This window comes from Pristiophorus japonicus, chromosome 15 (assembly GCF_044704955.1).
Source record: "Pristiophorus japonicus isolate sPriJap1 chromosome 15, sPriJap1.hap1, whole genome shotgun sequence".
In the NCBI taxonomy this organism is placed as follows: domain Eukaryota; kingdom Metazoa; phylum Chordata; class Chondrichthyes; family Pristiophoridae; genus Pristiophorus; species Pristiophorus japonicus.
In genome coordinates, this window is record NC_091991.1 from 137,934,482 (window position 1) to 137,955,575 (window position 21,094).

General features: G+C 41.7%; 1 protein-coding gene and 1 pseudogene across 1 annotated transcript; one reads left to right on the forward strand and one right to left on the reverse strand.

The window, feature by feature from the left end:
* The first annotated feature begins 264 nt into the window (after positions 1 to 264).
* On the forward strand, positions 265 to 20,793 carry LOC139281064 (lipid droplet assembly factor 1-like). The gene is made up of 5 exons (XM_070900966.1): positions 265 to 425; positions 11,196 to 11,350; positions 15,919 to 16,087; positions 17,635 to 17,773; positions 19,786 to 20,793. The coding sequence occupies exons 2-5, from the start codon at positions 11,243 to 11,245 to the stop codon at positions 19,874 to 19,876; spliced, it is 507 nt and encodes a 168-aa protein (XP_070757067.1). The 5' UTR covers positions 265 to 425; positions 11,196 to 11,242; the 3' UTR covers positions 19,877 to 20,793.
* LOC139226015 (U2 spliceosomal RNA) lies at positions 8,834 to 9,072 on the reverse strand (annotated as a pseudogene).
* Positions 20,794 to 21,094: the final 301 nt, after the last annotated feature.

Below are 21,094 nucleotides of genomic sequence, written 5' to 3' on the forward strand. Positions count from 1 at the left end.
AGTCTTTAATCCTTACCCCACTACGCTAATTTCAGTTATCTTCCGAGCTTTTATGGGACTATAAATGGGAGGGAAAGGGCGGGGGGGATTAAGAGTTGAAAATATTATGGTGTCCCAGTGTCATCAAACGACTTACAAACTGAAAGGAAACTTATGTAATATGATTTGCACTGTCCTCCAGTCCCTACCCCAACATCATGTGCACGCCGTTGTCTCTCGCGCGCTTAGCAATAAAGACACGTCCCTTAGATTCCGGAACAGCGAATCATAAGCTTCCGGGACTTGTTGCATTCTACATTACGGGCGCAAAGTGTATAAAATAAATCAGCAGAGGGTATCTGTGGCGGCATTAGCAGCGGAGAGGAAGGAGGTTTAACATCGCCGGGGACAAGGTCACCGGTATTTGGGGAAGCAGCATCCTGCAGGTTGGTTCTGGCCGGGTGTTGGACAGGGCGAGGATCTGCTTGGACTGACCGACTCTATCCCCCTGCCCCCTCGGATCAGCAGAAATATAAGCAGGCGTCCTCTGGTAAAGTCTCGCTCGCAGCCGCGGCCATTTTCACGGGTCCGATTCGGCTGTAAATTGTCATCAAGCCCCCGCCTCTAGGAGAGGACCAGGCCATGAACTGGTTGCTATGGGAGTGCGGATGTGGCGTCGTTCGATGTTATGTTGGCCTTGGAGGAGAAAGCTCCGCCTCCGTTGCTATGTGGAACCCAGGGAAGGGGCTTCACTGCCTGTTGCTATGTGGGGCCCAGGGAAGGGGCGTCACTCATTGTTGCTGTGCGGGGCCCAGGAAAGGGGTTTCACTGCCTGTTGCTGTGCGGGGCCCAGGGAAGGGGCTTCTCTGCTTGTTGCCAAGTGGGGCCCAGGGAAGGGGCTGCTTTTATCTCCCAAGGAGGTGGTCTGGAGAAAGGAACCTGATTACGTAGAAATTTCAATAAACTATCACTAGATCTAACCAGTCCCTCTTTATCCTTCACACGAGAAGTAATCCTGATCCCATGTGCCTCCTCTTTTCCAACATCCTTTTATTACTGTCCTTCAACTACCTAATTTATTCTTAACTATTGACATGGCCTCTGCTTCTGTCACTAACCCTGATGGTGTGTTCCACAGCCCCATAATCCGATGTGTTTATAAAAAAAAAAATTTGGGGCCTACACTCTGACCTAAATTTCCTGCGTTTAATCTTGTATCTATGTCCTCTCATTCTAGGTTGCTGAATCACTGGAAGCCGTCTGTTTGTATCTACTCTATTTCATGCATTCATAATTTAAAATATTTCTATCAAATCACCCCTGAATCTCCTATATCCTAATGAAAACAGTAAGTCTGTATCACATTCAAGGGGCTCAATTTTCCCCAAAGCATTTTTTTGGCATACTTGAAAAGTTACGCCTGATTTTTGGGGGCCTAAGTATGGCAAAAAAAAAATTCTTAAGTTTCGCTGTTGGATTTCTTCTCTTTGGCATAGCCTAACCTGACCTTTCGTTTTGGGGGTGGAGCCTTGATCTCCGACAAAAAGATCGGGCTGGCATGGTAACCAGGGACACAATGCGAGCTGAAGCATACAGCCAGCTCCCAACACATTAAAAGAATTGAAAAACACATAGCAGCAAATTACCTCCGACCTTGCCTGAATGGTCTGGTCCTATTCTCAGTCCCCATTACATTGGTGCAAATTGATTGGGGAAACTATGGTTTTTCCAACTTAGGCCAAAAAGAGCAGCCTGCTCCAAAAAAAACAGCGCACATCACTGGGGAAAATTGAGCCCATTAACTGGACTGTATAAATGATTAAACCTTTCTGACAGTTAACTCCTAGTGATGTGCTGAGGCAAGTCTAATATATAGTGACCTTCCAAATTTTGCAGTATGACACTGAATTTAGTATTTCCTACAGGAAGTGGTTGGAATCCATATTGAATAGATTTCAGGAATTAAAGATTTTAGAAAAACCCTTCATGTTTCAGGTCAGAGAATCTAGCAATTGCACTGCTAATGTTAATAATCTGTGAGCAAACTGCATTGGAGTTTTAGCTTGCTGAGAGTGCGACTTCTTGTGTAGTGAGTTAGAAAGGTTTAGGGAGGGAGTATGCTGCAGTTAGTAGTACTTCTTCCCTATACCCTTCCACCTTTTCTACTTTTCTCTTTAGGAAATTCTCAAAACCTGTTTTTCTTTGCCAAAGACTTCAACCACCCTCCCTAAACTTGCTCTCCCTGGCATAGCATTTATACCACTCTGATGTTCCTGGGAAATTTTGTAATTAAAGATGCTGTTTAAATGCAAGCTGTTGTATTGCCAGAAATTCAGTTAAATGATTCTTGGGTCATAAGTTTGATATCTTCAAACTGGGATTCCTGATCCTAGGGGATCTACAAAAGAATCCCACAGTGACTATGAGGTAGTTCATTTCGTATCAATCAGATTTTTGTTTGTTGACTTAGTAGTCTCCTTATTGCTGTATTTTAATAAATATGTCTTGCCATTATAGCACAGCTTTTTTGTTTGGGTGCCTGCACAAACTTTTGGAAATTAGGGAAGGGGGTACCTTGGAGTGTCAATATTTGGTGGTTTTTCAAGGAAGTATTCAAAAATGATACTCGTGATTCCGGACACTGATGGCTGAAACCTACCTGATTCTCGATGCTGCAGACTGCAAACCACTCTCTCTCCTAATTCTGCAGACTGCAACCCATTCCTCACTTGATTCCCAATGCTGCAAACTGCAACCCATTCTCCCACCTGTTGCTCCACCTCACTCACCTAATTCCTGAGGCCGCAGGCTCCAACTTGCCTGCCTTCCTGATTCCAGATTGTGGTGGCACTAACCTACCTGTCTGCTTCAGTGCTCATGCTGCTGCTTTGAGCCAACCACTTTAAAGCTCCTTTCTAGCCTGTTGTTTGGTTTTCTGACCTAGCACAAACTTTGAGTGTACATTTTTATGTGTGTTTAACTTTCCTTTAGAGATAAACAGGAGAAAGAAGTAAAACAGAATAAGGAATTTAAAATTAAGGTTTTAAAAAAAGCAAGTGGATTAAAGAGACACAAGGGAAATAAGAGAAGCAGAATTGCAGAGTGAGAAAAATTATCAAAATACAGTTTTATTACTAGAAAACTTCCCATGACTTTATGATTGTTATAATGATCTTCAATGCTTTTGATATTTTTATCATAATTCCCAATAATTTACTAAGTTATTAATACAAAATTATAGTCCCAGGCATGGGAAGGTTCTTGGACGGTTCCCAAAAAAAGTCATCAGGCTCGGCATTTGCTTTGCATGTTATGATGGAAAGCAAGTTAAGAATGTGTCCATGTGATATTTCTGTATTCTAAATGAAAGTGTTGCAAATTGAGTATTGATTTATCTGCTGGTTACAGAGAAGTCTTGTGGTTCATTGTGGAGGAGCTAGCAGCTGAAAACTGCAGTTTTATCAGCGCTGTTTCCCAATTCAGTCAGTGAACTTTGAGTGCACAGGCTACTGCAAATTATTTCAGAGAAAGTGAGTTTGTACATTACTATTACCCAGAATATCCTGTAGCTGCTCTTTCGTTTTTAAAAGCATTTGTGTTACCTGGTAGGGATGGCACACTGCACGAGTCCCAAGAAGCAGAAAACAGTGAGTCGGTCTTGGTTTTTAACTGATTCTATCTGACTCAAAAGTGATTTGTTCATAGGCTGCCTACTCTATAGTTGTGGCATACTGATTCAGCCTGCTGCTCGAAAAGGTTGGACAGTCGTTGGATGGAGTATGGATCGTCAATCCGTTTGATAAACTTCTCAGTTTTAGACAATCTACCATTCACTGCTTGGGAGTTTGAGTCCTGCTGTAATGTACCATGGCAATTCCTTCAGCCCAACAGCACACATTGAAATTAGCAGGCTTGACGGAAGGAGATGGCATGAAGCGTACACTATTTTGTAGAAGGAAGAAAACATTTCTTTGTGGTAATTATTAGTGAATTTACTGCCAACATGCCAAGTGTAGCCGACATGTACTCGTATTATCCATGTTCTATAATGGTTGCGATACCAAATAGACAAATTCTAATGTTAAATAGTTACCCAACAATTATTTAGTTGTACAATAGAATAGAAGGTTTGGCGTGTGTATAACATAATCACAATTTAGAGAACACCCTGAACCTAAAAGCAAACCTCAATTGCTTCTTATAAAGTAATCTGAACTGAGAGATTGTGTTACAGCTTTGCGTCACCAAGCAACTATTGATTTCCATAATGTATAAATCAGAATATCACATGAATCCTGGTATCAAATTTAAATTATGATTGGGCACAGCCATAAAACACAAGGAGTAATAAAGTTGTTTGTGTATTGATTCTAGTTGGAATTGCAGGTGGCATAGTAATCTTCTAATTTGAAAAGCATTAGTGTGAAAGAAATGAAGGCATTGTCTTGTAAGTGGTATTGCTTAGTTGCTTGTGGTGATTCAGACAGTATATTGACAGTCGGAATTGGATCTTGATGTATGACTGCTACAGAGGCTATTTCTATATTCTGTGCAGTTTTTAGTGTTTGTCTTTTTTATTGAAATAAAATAGAGGAGAGTGATGGCACGATTGAATCTGATCTTGTTATGTAACATCTTGGATTATGCATTTTTCGGTTAAATATGGAGATGAGAGAAGCATGTAGCAATGGCAAAGCGATTATAATGGGAGATTTTAATTTTCAGACTGAGATGCAAAACAACTCTGGTTGTAAAGGCAATGAACTTCTCGAGCATATCCGGGACAGTTTTCTGAAACAATAGGCTGGAATTTGGGTGGATAATAAAGCGTCACCATTATCACCCCTTTGAAACTGACCGTAACATCAGGATGTAGCGCATTCGCATCTAAACACGGAAATCCTGAAGTTGCGGTCAGTCATTCACTGCTCCATCACTCTGCCCCTCTCCTCCCCCCCCCCCCCCCCTCCCCCATAGCCGACAATCAATATAATCGGTGAAACCAGTTAAACTTACAAAAACTTGGGTTTTTCTGCAGTACTTTTGCTGTAATTATCCCATTAAATATTAAGCCTTGTTGGATTAATTGTAAACTGGGGTTTTAACAGCATATTGACTGCTAAGCAAATGTTATGGCCCTGGAAAAACTAATTTTTAATTTTGTGGAGCGTCAAATTTCTCCATTATGATAAATACAATTTTTAAGAAACTGAAAAAAAAAAATGTCTGTTCATATTTCAGGTTCTATCTTATCCCCATGTGAAAGCCCCAATCATTGTTTTGGTCGCTAACATTTTTTTTAAAGTCTGGATAAAAGTAGCTTCTCATTTTGTGGTTCCCTGTCTGAGAAATCTGCAGTAATTGGTTGCTTAGCGAGCTTGTTGACGTCACAGCAGATCGCACTAGGGAATCCCCACTAAAGAGCGCACACATCACATGAACATCGAAAAAGGCAAACTTCTTGCCATGGAGATCGCAAGATCTCTAGGCTGCTTTCTTGGGCCAGAGATGAGTGCCTTTGCTTGGTCTGGAATTTGCGGTCATTGGCAATTATGTTTTAGAACTGACAAGGGAACAGGCCATACTAGATCTAGTGATGAGTAACAAGCCAAAATTAATAAATAATCTGATGGTAAGGGAGCACTTTGCAAACATTGACTATAGCCCGATGAGTTCGACAGTAAGTTTGAAAAGGCTACAAAGACACACAATCTTTTGGCATTGACCTGAAACGTTAACTGTTTCTCTTTCCACTGGTGCTACCCCACCAGCTGAGTATTTCCAGCATTTTCTGTTTTTATTTCAGATTTCCAGCATCCACAGTATTTTGCTTTTGTATTACAATAATTGTCTATTGTAAATGCTGAAATTGTTTAGTTTGCAAATTAAGAAATGTCCTGAGGTGCCACACAGTTCTCTGAATCTATTTCCTACTCTATTGATTCCCTATAATTTTAAACACCTCAATTAAATCTGCCCTCAACCTTCTAAAGCAAGCCAAGTTTATGTGACTCGATTTAACCCTTTAAGCCCCGGTATAATTCTGGTGAATCTGCACTGTTGCCCCTCCAAGGCAATATATCCTTCCTGAGGTACACTACTCCTGATGGGATCTGACTAAGGCTCTGCACTACTGAAGCATCACTTCCTAGTCTCACGATTAAGAAAATATTCCAATTTGTCTTTCTTAGATCCAAAGTGGATGACACTTCCCCACATTGAACTCCATCTGCCACAGTTTTGCTCCCTCACTTTATCTATCTCCCTTTGTAACTTCCTGCTCCCATCTGCACAGCTTACTAACCCTTTGTTGCTTTGTACCTGTATAGCTCTCCCAGTCTGCTAGATTTCCACTTTTCATTGCGTTTGTGTAAGCCTTTTCTTCTAGCTCGATTCTGTCTCGTACTTCATTTGTTGATCATGGTTTCTTAACTACACAGTGAAGCTCTTGCTTTTTATGGGGTATGTACAGGTTTTGTATTTTACCAAATACTTCTTTGAATACTTCCCACTGTTCGTGGATTTACCCGTTAAAAGCGCAGCCCAGTTTACTGTGATGACTTTATTTCTCAGCTCTTCGAAATTTGCCTTGTGTAAATGTAAAACCTTGGTTTGTGACTCTCCCTTCTCCCTCTGAAATCTAATATCAAATTCAGGCAAATTATAATCACTATTCACAAGATGTTCCGTTACCGTCAGATGGTTAACTAATTCTGGTTTGTTACTCATCACTAAATCGCCTGTTCCCTTATCTGTTCTAAAACTTATTGTGCCAGAAAATTATCCTGAATACATTCGAGACATTTGTTGCCTTTACTACTTTAGCTGTTCTGCTTCTCCCAGTCTATAGTAATAAAAATCTCTCATGATAACCACATTGTTTTTGCTATGTGCTTCTCTAATCTCCATACTTATACACTCCTACATTACTACTGTCAGGAGGTCTGTAGACAACTCACCATAGTCTTGCATCCTTTGCTGTTCCTTAGTTCGACCCATAATTTTTCCACTAACTAATAATCGTTACTTAAATCCTTTCTTAATACATAATTACAGCAGTAGAATCAATGGGCCCAAGTTTCCACAAGAAAAAAAACGGGCGCCCCTCCGAGCTGGGCGCTCGTTTTTTGCGCCACAAAGTGCGCCTAAAAAAAATCCTCGGCATTCTCCACCTACTTTCTGGCCCTCGGCGCAGCCAGCACGAGCTGTGGGGGGGCGGAGCCAGGTCCCTGCGCTGAAAACAGTGCCGGGACCTCTGCACATGCGCGCTACAGTGGGCACGCAAGTGCAGTAGCTCCAGGCGCCGAACTGTGTGGGAGGGGCCCGAAGCACGCAGCCCCTAGCCCTGGCTGAATGACCTCACTGGGGCTGCGTGAATAATGCTCCTCCCACGGCCAGCTCCTGCTCCCCCCCCCCCGACCAGACCCGACACTCGCTCCCTGCCCCCCCCTGCCTCCGGACCAGACCCGACACCCGCTCCCCCTCCCACCCTGCCTCCGGACCAGACCCAACACCCGCTCCCCGCCCCCCCTGCCTCCGGATCAGACCCGACACCCGCGCGCCCACCCCCCGACTGACCCGCACTCCTGTTCTCACTCCCTGCCCCCCCGACTGGACCCAACCCGACCCGCGCTCCCGCCCCCCGACCCGACCCCCCCCCCCCCACTGGACCCGACCCGACTCCCGCTCCCGGACTGGATCCGACCTCTCTCTCTCTCTCTCTCTCTCTCTCTCTCTCTCTCTCTCTCTCTCTTCCCCCCCCCCCCCACGCCCCCCTGACCCGAACCTCCCCGACCCAACCCAACGCCACCTACCTGTAAATCTGGTGCTGGGGACGGGCCCTGCCTGAAGTCTCGGGCCAGCCAGTTCAGCCTTCGGTCCCGAAAGGCCTGCCTGAAGCACTTTCACACAGGTAGGAAGATGGTTTATTTAATCTTTTCTTTGCTTATAAATGTTTATTCAGGTTGGATTTATTTGTATAAGTATAAATAAGGATTTATTATAGAATTTAATAACTTCCCTCCCCCACCCCCCCTCGTTCTGGATGCCTAATTTGTAACCTGCGCCTGATTTTTTAATGTGTAGAACAGGTTTTTTCAGTTCTACAAAAATCTTCACTGGCTCCATTCTACTTTAGTTTGGAGTACGTTTTCACTGTGGAAACTTTCAAATCAGGCGTCCGTGGCCGGACACGCCCCCTTTTGAAGAAAAAATTCTGTTCCAAAGTAGAACTGTTCTACCTGACTAGAATTGCAGAAAAAAAAATGTGGAGAATTGCGATTTCTAAGATAGTCCGTTCTCCACCAGTTGCTCCTAAAAAATCAGGTTCAAATCATGTGGAAACTTGGGCCCAATATTTCTGCTTTTTCTTTCCCAATTTCCCTGTCCTTTCTAAAAATCCTATAGCCTGGAACATTTAACTCCCAGACATGCCCAGCTTGTAGCAAAGTCTCTGCAATGGTTACTACATTATACTCTTTTTAAGCTGAATTTGTGCTTCTCATTTATTTAAATTCATGTACATCTATGTGATATGTTTGCCACATCTTCAGAAATGGTGCTATATATTACATATGCTTACAGTAGTGTACAATTAACACAGCACATTGTTGTGGAACTGAAGAGGAATCCAATAACTTAATATTAAAGAAAAATAACTTGCATTTAAACGGTGCCTTTCACATCGTTAGTTTGTCACAAGGCCAATGAATTCCTTTTTGAAGTATAATCACTGTTTTTTTTTTTGAAATTCGTAGCCAATCGTTCCAATTCTTTGTCAAATCACAAACGCCAGAGGTCACCTTGCACACGCCAAGGATCACTCTGCGCCAATGCTCTTAGCCAAAAGGCCTAGAGCCACTGCACCGTTCCTGGAAGTACTGCAATACCAGGTTCGTGCCATGGAGGTGGATGGGTCAGGTCCCCCACACACCTCCGTGGAGGTGGATGGGTCAAGCCACCCCACCCACCTCCTGTTTCCAAAAAAGCAAGCATATACCTTCCTGATCCAGGGAGAACCACCCGGAGGTCATGGTGGCTACTCCCCTGTCAGGTCAGTTACGCATGATCTTAGCCAAAAGGCCGAGAAGCGATAAGTATAATCACTGTTATTGCAGGCAAACGTGGCAGCCAATTTGTATACAACAAGGTCATGCAAACAGCAATTGTATAAATGACCAGTTAATCTATTTTGGTGGTGGTAGTTGAGGAATAATGTTGGTCAGGACAGCAGGCGAACTCCCCTGCTCCTCTTCAAATAGTGCCATGGGATCATTTCAGTTCACTTCAATAGGTAGATTTTTCCTCAGTTTAGCAGCTCATCCAAAAGATAGCACCTTCATCAATGCACTGTGGCATCCAGCTTTCTGGCTTTACTTGTACTTAAATGCATGTGATAGTAATTGTACAAAAGCAAAATACTGCAGATGCTGGAATCTGAAATAAAAACAGAAAATGCTGAAAATGTTCTTTCCTCCCCTCCCCCTTTCAGTGCTCCTTAAGAATCTGTTCTTTCGAACGTTCGCCAGTTCTGACAAAGGGTCATTTGACCCAAAACATTAATTCTGTTTCTCTCCACAGATGTTGCCTGACCCACTGATTTCCAGCATTTTCTGTTTTTATTATGATAATTGTACTTCTTCAAATGAATAGTAGTTCTAATTCTATTGTTAATTTGAAGATTTAAGCTGACTGGTATTATGCCTGTCCCATTTTGAAGGCAGCACTATAACCCGATAGCCATTAGTGAAATTAGCTGCTAAACTAGAGACCGAGTTATAGAGACAAATTAAACTGAGTGTGTGGCTCATTATTTAATACGTATCCTATGTATCGAAGATCACTGATGCAGGGGATCAGCTTTATTTTGAGGAGTCCAAAGAGTCAGAATGATGCAGCTGGTTAGCCACAGTAGGAACAGAAAGGATAAAATATGAAAAAGAACACTGGGAATTTAAAGTGCAGCTGCAACTAGTCCAAATTCTCTTAATAGTCAATTTAAAATCCAAAAACTTGCTATTATAAAACTGAATACTGCTTTTGAGTGAAGTAACTAACCTGTCTTTTTAATAAATTAAAAGTATAAAAGCATTAATTGTACTCTCCCAGTGGGGAGCACAAATTGGAGAAATGGCACTGTAGAATTGTAGCATTATCTCCAATTTTTAAATGTCAATGCCAACAAAGTGAAATTGTATGCACACCTTTATTACCAGAGTACAGATTAGAACCGTGGCCAGTTAATGTACTGTAAATGTGATAAATGGCTGAGTGATTATCAATTAAAATATGAATCAGCTAGATTGTGCTCGTCACAAAATAGCTTTGGATGAAGGCCTTTTGTCCATTTTAATACCGTTTTTATAGAAGACCAGTTGTCTTCCCGTGACAACATTTAACCTCGCCTGTATAGTCAGATAGGACCTTTGTTTAAAGTCATGTCTGAAATCCAGCACTCCTTCAATACTGCACTGGAGTATCTGGCTAATTCATGTGCTCAAGTGCTGTTGTGAGCTTAAACCCGCAACCTTCTGACTGAGAGATACTAACTGAACCGACTGGATCCAAATAATCCAGTCAGTTTTCTGATCAAAAATCCGAACACTTTACCCTGGATGGGATTTAAGTCCATGTCCCTGGCTTAGGAGGTCGATTGCTTATTTATTAAGCCACTGGATCTGGACAAAATGTTGTATCAGTTTTCTCAATGTGAAAGCAACCAGTTGGTTCAGCTGCTAACTTTTTATTTTATTGTCTATAAAAAGCATCCTATTTTTCATTCAGGAAGTTGAATCCCATGCTCCTGCGTGAGCAGAAAAGTTACCGTATATTAAGGGGAAAATCTGTGTGAGCATCTAACCAGATATTTTTAGGGAGATGGGGATCCCTGAGAATCAGTCTTTTGGATGGTTAGAAAGTGACCCTGACCTGATGGGTATGTCTGTAAATGGAAATAGATTAACTTTATTTTGTATTAAAAGCTTCACCGTTTTAATGTTATCAGGCATTAGAAAAATGTAATTACTTGTAACAGTATTTCACAAGGTTAGTTTGTGATAGCTATTTGTGTGTTTGCTCTGGTACTAAAATTTCAGGAGAACCTATAGCTGTGCATTTCAAGCCGCCTGTAAACTCAATCAGTTTTATTGCATTTTCAGCAAGTGGGATCTATGCATTGCTTTTTTTAAAAAAAAAAAAACCTCCTTTCTTCTGTACAGGCCACATTTTGTATCGCTGAGGATCCATCCTGCTGGAAGTAAATGAAATGCAGGGTAAAATGTCAGACTCTGAAGGGTTACCATTATCAAGAGAAATGCAAGACCTGCAGAATCGATTTAATACAATGATGCATACAATCAACAGCAACTCAAAGGTATGATGTCCTTCATGTACGTCATCACTTCTGGACGGTTGAGCACTGGGTGGTGCAGGAATCCTGTCTAAATATTAAAAGCATTATGCTATGGCACATTTTATGACATTGAATAGTCAACTGAATAAGGTTTTAATAATGCCTTTTTGGTATCAATAATACATTTACTGTAAAGACATCCCCTATTCATAGGAAATATAGTTTGTAATTTTTTGAGCTGTGTAGATTTATCAAGTATTATTCATTAATTCAGAATTTTAATTGTTGATTCATGTTTTATTAACTAGAAATTGATTGAACTATAACATACCAGAAAACACACACCAAGCCCTAAAGGACCTTAGTTTAATATAGTTGAATAACTGGGTATGCTCTGACTGAAAATATGTTTTGAACAAGCTGGAGTTTTCCATTTCCTGAATAACTACTGGTCAGTTTTGCATTTAACATGTCATTCTGAAAGGGTCTGGCTGAAATAAATTATTAATCTTTGGTTGACAAATCACACTAAATTCTTTTTGTAATGGTCTAACTTGGCACAGGCGTCTTTATATAATTCAGAAACCTGATATTAAATGATATTCTATTTGCTATTTGTGTGTGTATATAGGATTACATAGGATATACGCCACAAAAACAGGCCATTCAGCCTAACCATGCTGGCGTTTATGCTCCACTTGAGCCTCCTCCCATCCATCCTCATCCAGATCTATCAGCATAACCCTCTATTCCCTACTCTCTCTCATGTTTATCTAGCCTCACCTTAATTGCATTTATACTATTCGCTTCAATCACTCTGTGGTAGCGAGTTCCACATTCTCACCACTCTTTGAGTAAAGAGGTTTCTTCTGAAATGGTGTCTCTGTCCCATGAAAAGGAACCCCTCTTTTCCACACCAGCCCTTTAGCCATGTGTTAATTCTCCTGATCTGTCTGCTTCTATGCCAATTTGTACATGATTCGGGCAATAATCCAGAGATTATTGCCCTCAAGATCCTGCTTTTTAATTTGGAGCCTAATTTCTGATACTCTTTCAGCAAGACCTCCTACTCATGTCGTTTGTTCTAACATGGACCACGACTACTGGATTTATTCCCTCCTTTCCAAGTTTCTCTCCAACCGCCATGAGCTATCCCTTACCCTGGCGGATAGACTACGCACCCTTCAGGATTCATGCTCGTAGCTGTAGGGGACACTCTCTATCTCCCTAATTATAGAATTCCCCCATCACTACCACATTTCTATTCCTGTTGGACAGGATCAGTGTCTGCGAGACCTCCTCCTCGACATCTAAGTCCTTGATATCAGTCTCCCTAACAGTCAGTCACTCCCCTTCCTGAACCTGTGCTTTTGTCTGGGGTGTGTGCATTCTGGATAAAACTAACGAGAAATTCCTCCCCCCTCCCTTATGTTTCAGAGTATCTTTAACTCTCACTCCAACTCAATGATTCTGAGCCGGAGTGATTACAGGCAGTGACACATACTGCAGATGTGGGAATCCGGGACAGTCTCGCTGTCCACAAACTCCCACATACTGCAGTCCTGACACATAGCCTGCCCTGTCATGTCTAGACTTTATTTATTTGCTTATTTAATTAGTTAAAGTTTTGAATCAAATGATTTATTTATAGTTATATTAATTATTTAGTGTATCTAGATAAGTGATTAATTATAGTTCCCCAGCTCTTAGTTTAAAAGGAAAAAAAAGTGTACAACTTGCCCACCAATCATCTACCTGTTGTCCTGTGACATCACACTTTTTTTGTTGCTGCTCAGGTCTGCTGTGTCCCGCTCTTTATATCCGTTCCTCTAAGCCTATTCTCCCACTCTTTATATCCCTCCACAGAACAGTAGATGCAAGAAACAGACATTTAATGAAGTTAGTTAATGCTGTCGATTTAATTGCTTTTGAAAAGGAACCGTACTGGCTATGAAAGGGATTGGAAGTTAGTGAAATAAATATAAGAATACCAATTGAATATTCTATTCAGTATGTCACTTCCATACTGTTAAGTCAGGTTACAATCATGTAGCACAAAAGAAGGCCTTTCAGCCCCATCGTGCTTTTGCTAAGAAATCCATTTAATCCAGTTCCTCTGCCCTTTGCCCATACATTTTTTTTTTCCTTTTCAAATATTTTTTCCCATTTTTAAATGCTATTATGGATTTTGATTCCACAGCTGTTTCTGGTAAAACATTCCATATCACTTAGTATGACACAGTCTATATGTGCGTTGTAAGTACTATTTGGCCCAACAGGTCCATGCCAGTGTTTATGCTGCACCTGAACCACCTCCCACCCTTCTTCATCTAACCCCATCAACATATCCTTCTATTCCTTTCTCTGTTATGTGTGGAGTGGAGTGGCACACTTGCAGATTGGAGATGTTCAGCAAAGCGGTCACCCAATCTACACTTGATCTCCCCAATGTAGAGGAGACCACATCGTGAGCAGCTAATACAATATACTAAATTGAAAAAAAAGTACAAGTAAATCGCTGTTTCACCTGGAAGGAGTATTTGATGTCCTGGACAGTGGGACGGGAGGAGGTAAAAGGGCAGATGTTGCATCTCCTGCCCTTGCACGCGAAGGGGAGAGGGTGCTGGGGGTGACTGCAGAATGGACCAGGGTGTCGTGGAGGAAGCGGTCCCTTCAGAATGCTGAGGGGAGGGGAAGGGAAGATGTGATTGGTGGTGGGATCACGTTGGAGGTAGCGGAAATGGCAGAGAATGATCCGTTGAACGTGGAGTCTATCCCCAGAAATGGAGACAGAGAAGTCGAGGAAGAGAAGAGTCAGAGATGGACCATGTGAAGCTGAGGGAAGGGTGGAAATTGGATGCAAAGTGAATGAAATTTTTATGTTCAGGGCGAGAGCAGGAAACTGCACCGATAGTCATCACTGTACCGGAAAAAGAGATGAAGGAGGGGACTGGGGTAGGACTGGAACAAAGAATATTCTACTTCCTCCCACCCCGCATCCTGCAAGGACTCCATTCCACTCTCCCAGTGTCTCCACCACATCTACTCTGACGACGCCACCTTTCACACTAGTGTCTCTGATATGTCTTCCTTTTCCCTCAACCGAGAATTCCCCTCCGCTGTGGTTAACATTGCCCTCGACCATGTCCGTTCTATTTCCCGCACCTCTGCTCTCACTCCTTCTACACCCTCTCAGAACCATGACCGGGTTCCCCTTGTCCTCGCCTTTCACCCCACCAGCCTCCACGTTCAACGGATCATCCTCCGCCATTTCCGCCACCTCCATTGTGATCCCACCACCAATCACCTCTTCCCCTCCCCTCTCAGTATTCCGAAGGGACTGCTCCCTCCGCTACACCCTGGTCCATTCCGCAGTCGCCCCCAGCACCCCCTCCCCGTGCAAGGGCAGGAGATGCAACACCTGCTCTTTTACCTCCTTCCCTTCCCACTTTCCAGGGCCCCAAATACAACTTCCTGGAGAAACAGCAATTTATTTGTACTTTCAATTTAGTTTATTGTATTCGCTGCTCACTATGTGGTCTCCTCTACATTGAGGAGACCAAGCGTAGATTGGGTGACTCCTTTGCTGAACACCTCCATTCAGTCTGTAAATGTGACCCTGAACTTCTGGTCGCTTGTCACTTTATTTCTCCACTCCACTCCCACTCTGATATCTCTGTCCTCGGACTCCTCCACTGTTCCAATGAATCTCAACACAAGCTCGAGGAACAACACCTCATCTTTTGTTTGGCACTTTACAGCCTTCTGGACTCAACTATTTTTCAGAGCTTAACCTCTGGCCATCTTTGGCTCCCTTTTCATTCCTCCCCCCCCCCCCCCCCCTCCCCCCTTCTCCATCTTAATTTTTTTTCTCTTTGTCTATAATGGCAGCTGGTCATTACTACACCATTCACACCCTATCCAGATTAACCTTTTTCTAACCTCTATCATTACCATTTCAATTCAGCCCATCATCCCTTTTGTGTCTCTAATCTCTCCTGCCTTCCACCCATCACAGACCTTCCCTTTTGTTCTTTGTCCCCTCCCCCTTTCATTGCTTAAGAATGCTCTTTTCGAACATTCGGCAGTTCTGACGAAGGGTCATTGACCCAAAACGGTAACTCTGTTTTTCTCGCCACAGATGTTGCCTGACCCACTGAGATTTCCAGCATTCCCTGTTTTTACTTCAGATTCCAGCACCTGCAGTATTTTGCTTTTGTATATGTAAAATTAGTTGGGACTTGACTTTTAATAGTGGAGGTAGTACACAGACTCCTAGAAGGAGCAAACCAAAAGGGACAAATGACCATTTCTCATTCCTTAAAACTTTGGTATTCTGTCCTTATTATCATTTGATATTTTGATTGTACTTTGTAAATAACTTATTGTACTTTATGTAAATCCATTATTATTAACGAGTGCTGGAAAATTAATTGCTCCACATGTTTCTGAAGATGTCCAAATTAAATTGGAAACTACTTATATAATTTCAGTTAACCAAAGAAAAACAATTGTTTGATCTAAACTGTACAAAGAATGATTTCACACTTTTTGGTTCTAATCTCTGTCTTACTGTGTTTGGTTCGTAGGTTGCAGCCTTCATGAGTTCCTCTGTGGGTCAGTACCTAGATGACCACCCTTTCCTTGCCTTATTACTACTAGTTTTTACTATAATGTCAGCTGTGCCAGTTGGTTTGTTCCTGATTTTTGCAGTGATTACATCTCTTTTGGCCTGCATCGGTTTCATTGTGATGGAAGGTACTGAAAGCTTCAAGAATATTTCTTATGTAACACTATTTTTGCCTGTAGCATCCCTGGGAAAATTCTGTTTATTAAATGGAGAGATCATGCATGGTCATACATTACTGTACATATAAGTTATGACATTTTCAAATGCAAAAATGAGCATGCATGAATTTCTCGTCCCATCTGTTTTTATTCCCTTGAATTGAATTTCTGATTAGAATTACTTAATTAACCAAAAATGAGGGGGAAAAAACCCCCCATTAGAATCATCTGATCTGCAACTTCATTTAATGAGGAGAGTATTGTGTGTGTCTCGGTTGGGGCCAGGGAAGATATACTTCCAACTAAGTAGACACATACCATCTGTGTAACTGTTTTTAAAAAAAATCATACCCAGTAGGAGAGCTCCTCATTCTGATCTGTTTCAACCTGTGGACACCAGCGGCAGAGAGTGGCTCACTAGAGAATCCCAGAGACAGTGGCCTCTAAACAACAATTTCACATGCAATTTGATATCGATTGCTCTGCAATGCCTATGAAGGAAGGTTTTAGGCACAAAAAATAACATTGAAATATTTTAATTGGAATGGCAAAAAACACAAGCTAATTTATTTTCAAGGTTTAAGTAAAGCCTACAGTAATGAATTGTAAATTGGAGCCTATACTTATTTCACAATGTTAAAACAATTAACGTGCCTTCTAGTGTGATATATTCATATTCTGACCACATAAGCATCAGAGCAAATTCCCATACATTGTAAATAATTTTCATTTTCTGTTAATTAGTTCCAGATAATGCAAGTAATTTACAGTTTTTTGTCTTTATCAAGATTTTTCTTTTACTAAAAAAAAATTCTACATCTCCCTGATGTGAAAATAATCATTTTAGCAAACAAAAACAAATTTGTGAGTTCACAATATCTACAAGAAGTGAAAAAATATAACCGGTTTAATTATCAAGTCGCCTACATTGATAGATTGTCACTATAAAATATTTAGGAGTAGAAATTGCCCTCCACCCGAAACGGGGCACACCTTCCGTTTTTAAAAGTTTTTCCAGATGCTGTCGATATTCGGCACTTTGTAGTTTTTTTTGGCTTGTGGCGGCTGAGGGGCGGAAGTGCCCTTGCAGCGGTTCTGTCGCCCCAACTAGTCATAAGTGTGACATGGACGTGCTGCGTCACAACGTCTCCCCTTCAGTTAAAGGGGAGAGCCGCTGCGAGCTCTGCATACTTTTAAGTTAGGCCCACTGGGCCACCAGGGAGACATAATTGTCGGGCTGACCTGGCAGACGGCCGACAAAAAAAATAATATGGAGGCCATAACAGTGCGCCCTCCCCTTTAAGGGCGGCGGGAAAATGGGCGGGGTGGTCCCGGGCACCACTCCAAAACTCACAAAGGACAATATGCAAAATGGCAGCCCTTCTGCGCAGAGTCAGCAGCCATTCCGCGCTGCCGCTTTCAGGCGGCCAGAGGCCTTATCGGGAGGGGCAGTCTCTTTTTTTCCCCCTGGTTTCCTGTATAATAATGTAGTTTTTTTTTATTCACTTATCTACCAGGCCTGATGCTGTCAGTAGGTGGAGTCGTCCTCCTTTGTTTTTTATGTGGGCTGGTTCTCATATCATTGGCTATCTCTTCTCTTCTGGCAATCTGCTATTTTATGTTTTCCACCACAATGAATTATTATCACAATTCAAGGTAAGGACATTTCATCAATACTGTAAATTGTATATAATTCTATTAGGGAATTCAATATATTAACTATAAAATGTTTTGAGCTACTTTAATTTCAGATGGGTACAATAAAATATTAATCTATACTTTAAGATGTTAAATATTTTTCATAGGTGCTAAAAAACCTGTTGTAAATTGCTAGCAATAATTGTTTCATTCACTGTCTTTAATATTTACTCTCTAATTTCTGAAAAATTGACATTGTAAGGATGCATCTCACCAAGGAGGTGGAATTCCTCCTGTTATTTCTTTGAGAAAGTTAATGTCAATACAAAATATACTTGTCAAAATTATGACAGTTTTTGATAGATTCTTGAAACTTAAGAACTGGAAACAAATCCATCCAAATTAACTTCCATTTCAAGCCACCAAAGAGAGAAGACTTCAATGGAAATGAAAATTGGGCAGGGTGTAAAATGAGCATGCCATTTCGCACTACCGCCCCAAGACCAATTCAATCCCCAAGAAGTTTCGGCAACTTCCGTGTCAAGGTCTGGGGAGACAATGGGCTCAATTTTCCCCAAAGCATTTTTTTTTGCATATTTGAAGAGTTACGCCCGATTTCTTTTTTTTTTGGGGGGGGGGCCCCCCCAAGTACGCCAAAAAAAAGTTTAAGTTTCCCTGTTGGATCTCTTCTTTTTGACGTGGCCTAACCCGACCTTTAGTTTTGGGGGTGGAGTCTGCATCTGCGCCAGGGACACCATGGAAGCTGAGGCATACAGCCACCTCCCAACACATTAAAAGAATTGAAAAACACATAGCACCAATTTACCTCCAATCACGCCCGAAGGCTGTCCGCTTGCCGATCGCTCTCGAGCACGTGCGCTCGCTGTCTGAACGGACTGTGTGAGAGAACCGGGGACCGAGAATGGGATCGGACAGCCTTCGAGTGGGTTTGGAGGTAAGTTGCTGCTATGTGTTTTTCAACTCTTTCAGTGTGTCCGGGCATCTGCTGCGCCGCTTTCCTTACCTGCGCCAATTTCCTTAACTCTAGAAGGTTTTTTCAGGACAGGCCGCATACGCTGGCCTAATCAGAACTGGATTAAAACTCAGCTGGCCAAACTTCTCTAAATGGCCAGACGTGGCTGGTTACACTGGAAAAAAAGACTGACTTAAAAAAAAATTCATAACTAACTGAGTTATGCTGGTGCAAATTGATTGGGGAAACTGGGGATTTTTAAGTTAGGCCAGAAAAAGTAGCCTGCTCCAAAAAAAATGGCGCAAATACTGGGGAAAATTGAGCCTTTAGAAAGTAAAAGTTTAAAAGCATAGGAATCAATCAACTGGGTGGAATGGAAAGGATCAAACTTTTAAGATGTTCAATTTGACCCTGTTGTTTACAATTTAAAATATAAACCCCTGCACACTTGCCTTCCTAATTCTCGAGCTATCTAGTGAATCAGGTTCAGCCACACTTTCCCACTATCTTGAATGCAAAATGGAAAAAAATTATGGCAGCTCTAGTGCAGAACCAGACCATACCAAAAATGTTGTGGCGGCCTTTAGGTATTTTACAAAAAGTTCATGTATTGCTGTAAAGCCATCAGTATCGGAGGACCTCAGTAAAATGTAATACTCTCTCCTGCAGCAGAAAATAGGCATTTCAGTTTATTCCACAGCTTCCATAAGCTCAAGTTATAGGGCTACCATAAAAATAGAAAATGCTGTAAACCAGTCATCCGGTTAAGTAGCATCTGTGGAGGGAGGAAGGTTGGGTTAACATTTCAGGCTGCTGACCTTCCGCTCCACAGATGATGCCTGACCTACGGAGCGTTTCTAGCATTTTATATTTTTTATTTCAGATTGCCAGCGTCCTTTTGCTTTTAGCTATATGGTTAAATTCTAATGTGGGGAAATATGCATTTGCTCTATATTTCTTACCTCAATTGTAATTTTAGTTGCATTGAGTAACACAGCAAATGTATTTGAATTAGATAATACAGACCACTGTTAAAATACTTTTACCTTTTCCTAAGCACTCCAAGTAAGAAAGAAGAAACCATTGGCTACTCTGCAAGTTCAAATCCAGAGGACACTGAATCCAAATCCACCCAGAAGAAGGAATAGAAAGTTGTATTTATGTAAAACTACACTCTCTTTTCATTTCATGAGAAGAGCTCTTTTTGCCTTTGATAGCATTGCATTTTTTAACAGCGGATGTTGGACCTCAAAATTTGTTAGTTTTAATTTGTTTACTATCATGATGAATAAGAATTTTCATACATTAAACTTTACTAGGTATTGTAACAAGACTATATTTAATCTAAATGTTTTTAATATAATCTTATAACATGGAAATCTAGTGATTGGGCACCCTGTACCATGCATTATATCTGCACTGATAAGGTCATGTCTGAGTTCTAACTGCTATGTGATCGTAATACTTTTGATCTATTAATTAATATAACCGGTACAGGTTGAACCTCTCTAGTCTGGGATTCTTTGGTTCGGCAACCTCCCTGGTCCAGCATCATTTCCAGCAGGGCGGGGGGTGGTGATCGTGACCCATGTCCTGGGACCGGCCGCTTCTCCCCTCCCCGCCGCTCATTTACCACCCCCTCCCTCACCCTTGGTCGGGTCGGCGCCGAACGGGAGCAAGGAGCACGGCAGCTGACCGAGGTGCTGAAGCTGGGCCCAAAATTCTGCACAGTAGGCTTCTGCATAGCACATGCGCAGAACGCGGCTCGGTCGTTGCGCATTAAAAGGTATGTGTTGAGTGATTTTACTTTACTCAGGTCAGACTTTGATAGCAACAGTATGATTTTGCCTCAGTAAGTTTAGGGCACATCTTGTCATTTCTTTTTCCCATTCATGGACTTGCCAATTTCAGGTTAGTTTCAGCAATGTAATGATGTGGTGACCACCCTTTCATTTGTTTTTCAGTGTTGAATGTTAACTAACTTCAGTTTTAAGTGAAATGGCTGGAGTCAAACGGGAACATCTCATTTGATCTAGTCAAAAAGTAAAAATGTGACTAATTTTAATGCTGGTCTTTTGGAAACAAATTCTTTCTGCTGATGCTCTGAGGGAATCATGCTTCATTGACTGGGATATCACCGCAAAACTGTTGAGATATAATTGTCTGAGATGAGGAGAAAATGAACGCATTCTATGACAATTGGTTGTGGTGGTTGTTGTTGTCTCTTGGTTAATAATAATAACTGGCTCCTAACAGCAGACATAAATGTAATTGTATCGAAACAGAAAAATCCCCTGTTACTAGATTATTTTAATATAATTTAGATCGGCCTGATTGCATTAGCTGCGTCTGCAGTGGTTTCAGAG

Bases quoted from the DNA above. Each gene is read 5' to 3' on its own strand.
- LOC139281064 (XM_070900966.1), top strand. From the start codon at position 11,243: ATGCAGGGTAAAATGTCAGACTCTGAAGGGTTACCATTATCAAGAGAA. The intron at 16,088-17,634 runs GTACTGAAAGCT...CTTATCTACCAG, and splicing joins CGGTTTCATTGTGATGGAAG to GCCTGATGCTGTCAGTAGGT. The intron at 17,774-19,785 runs GTAAGGACATTT...CCTTTTCCTAAG, and splicing joins AATTATTATCACAATTCAAG to CACTCCAAGTAAGAAAGAAG.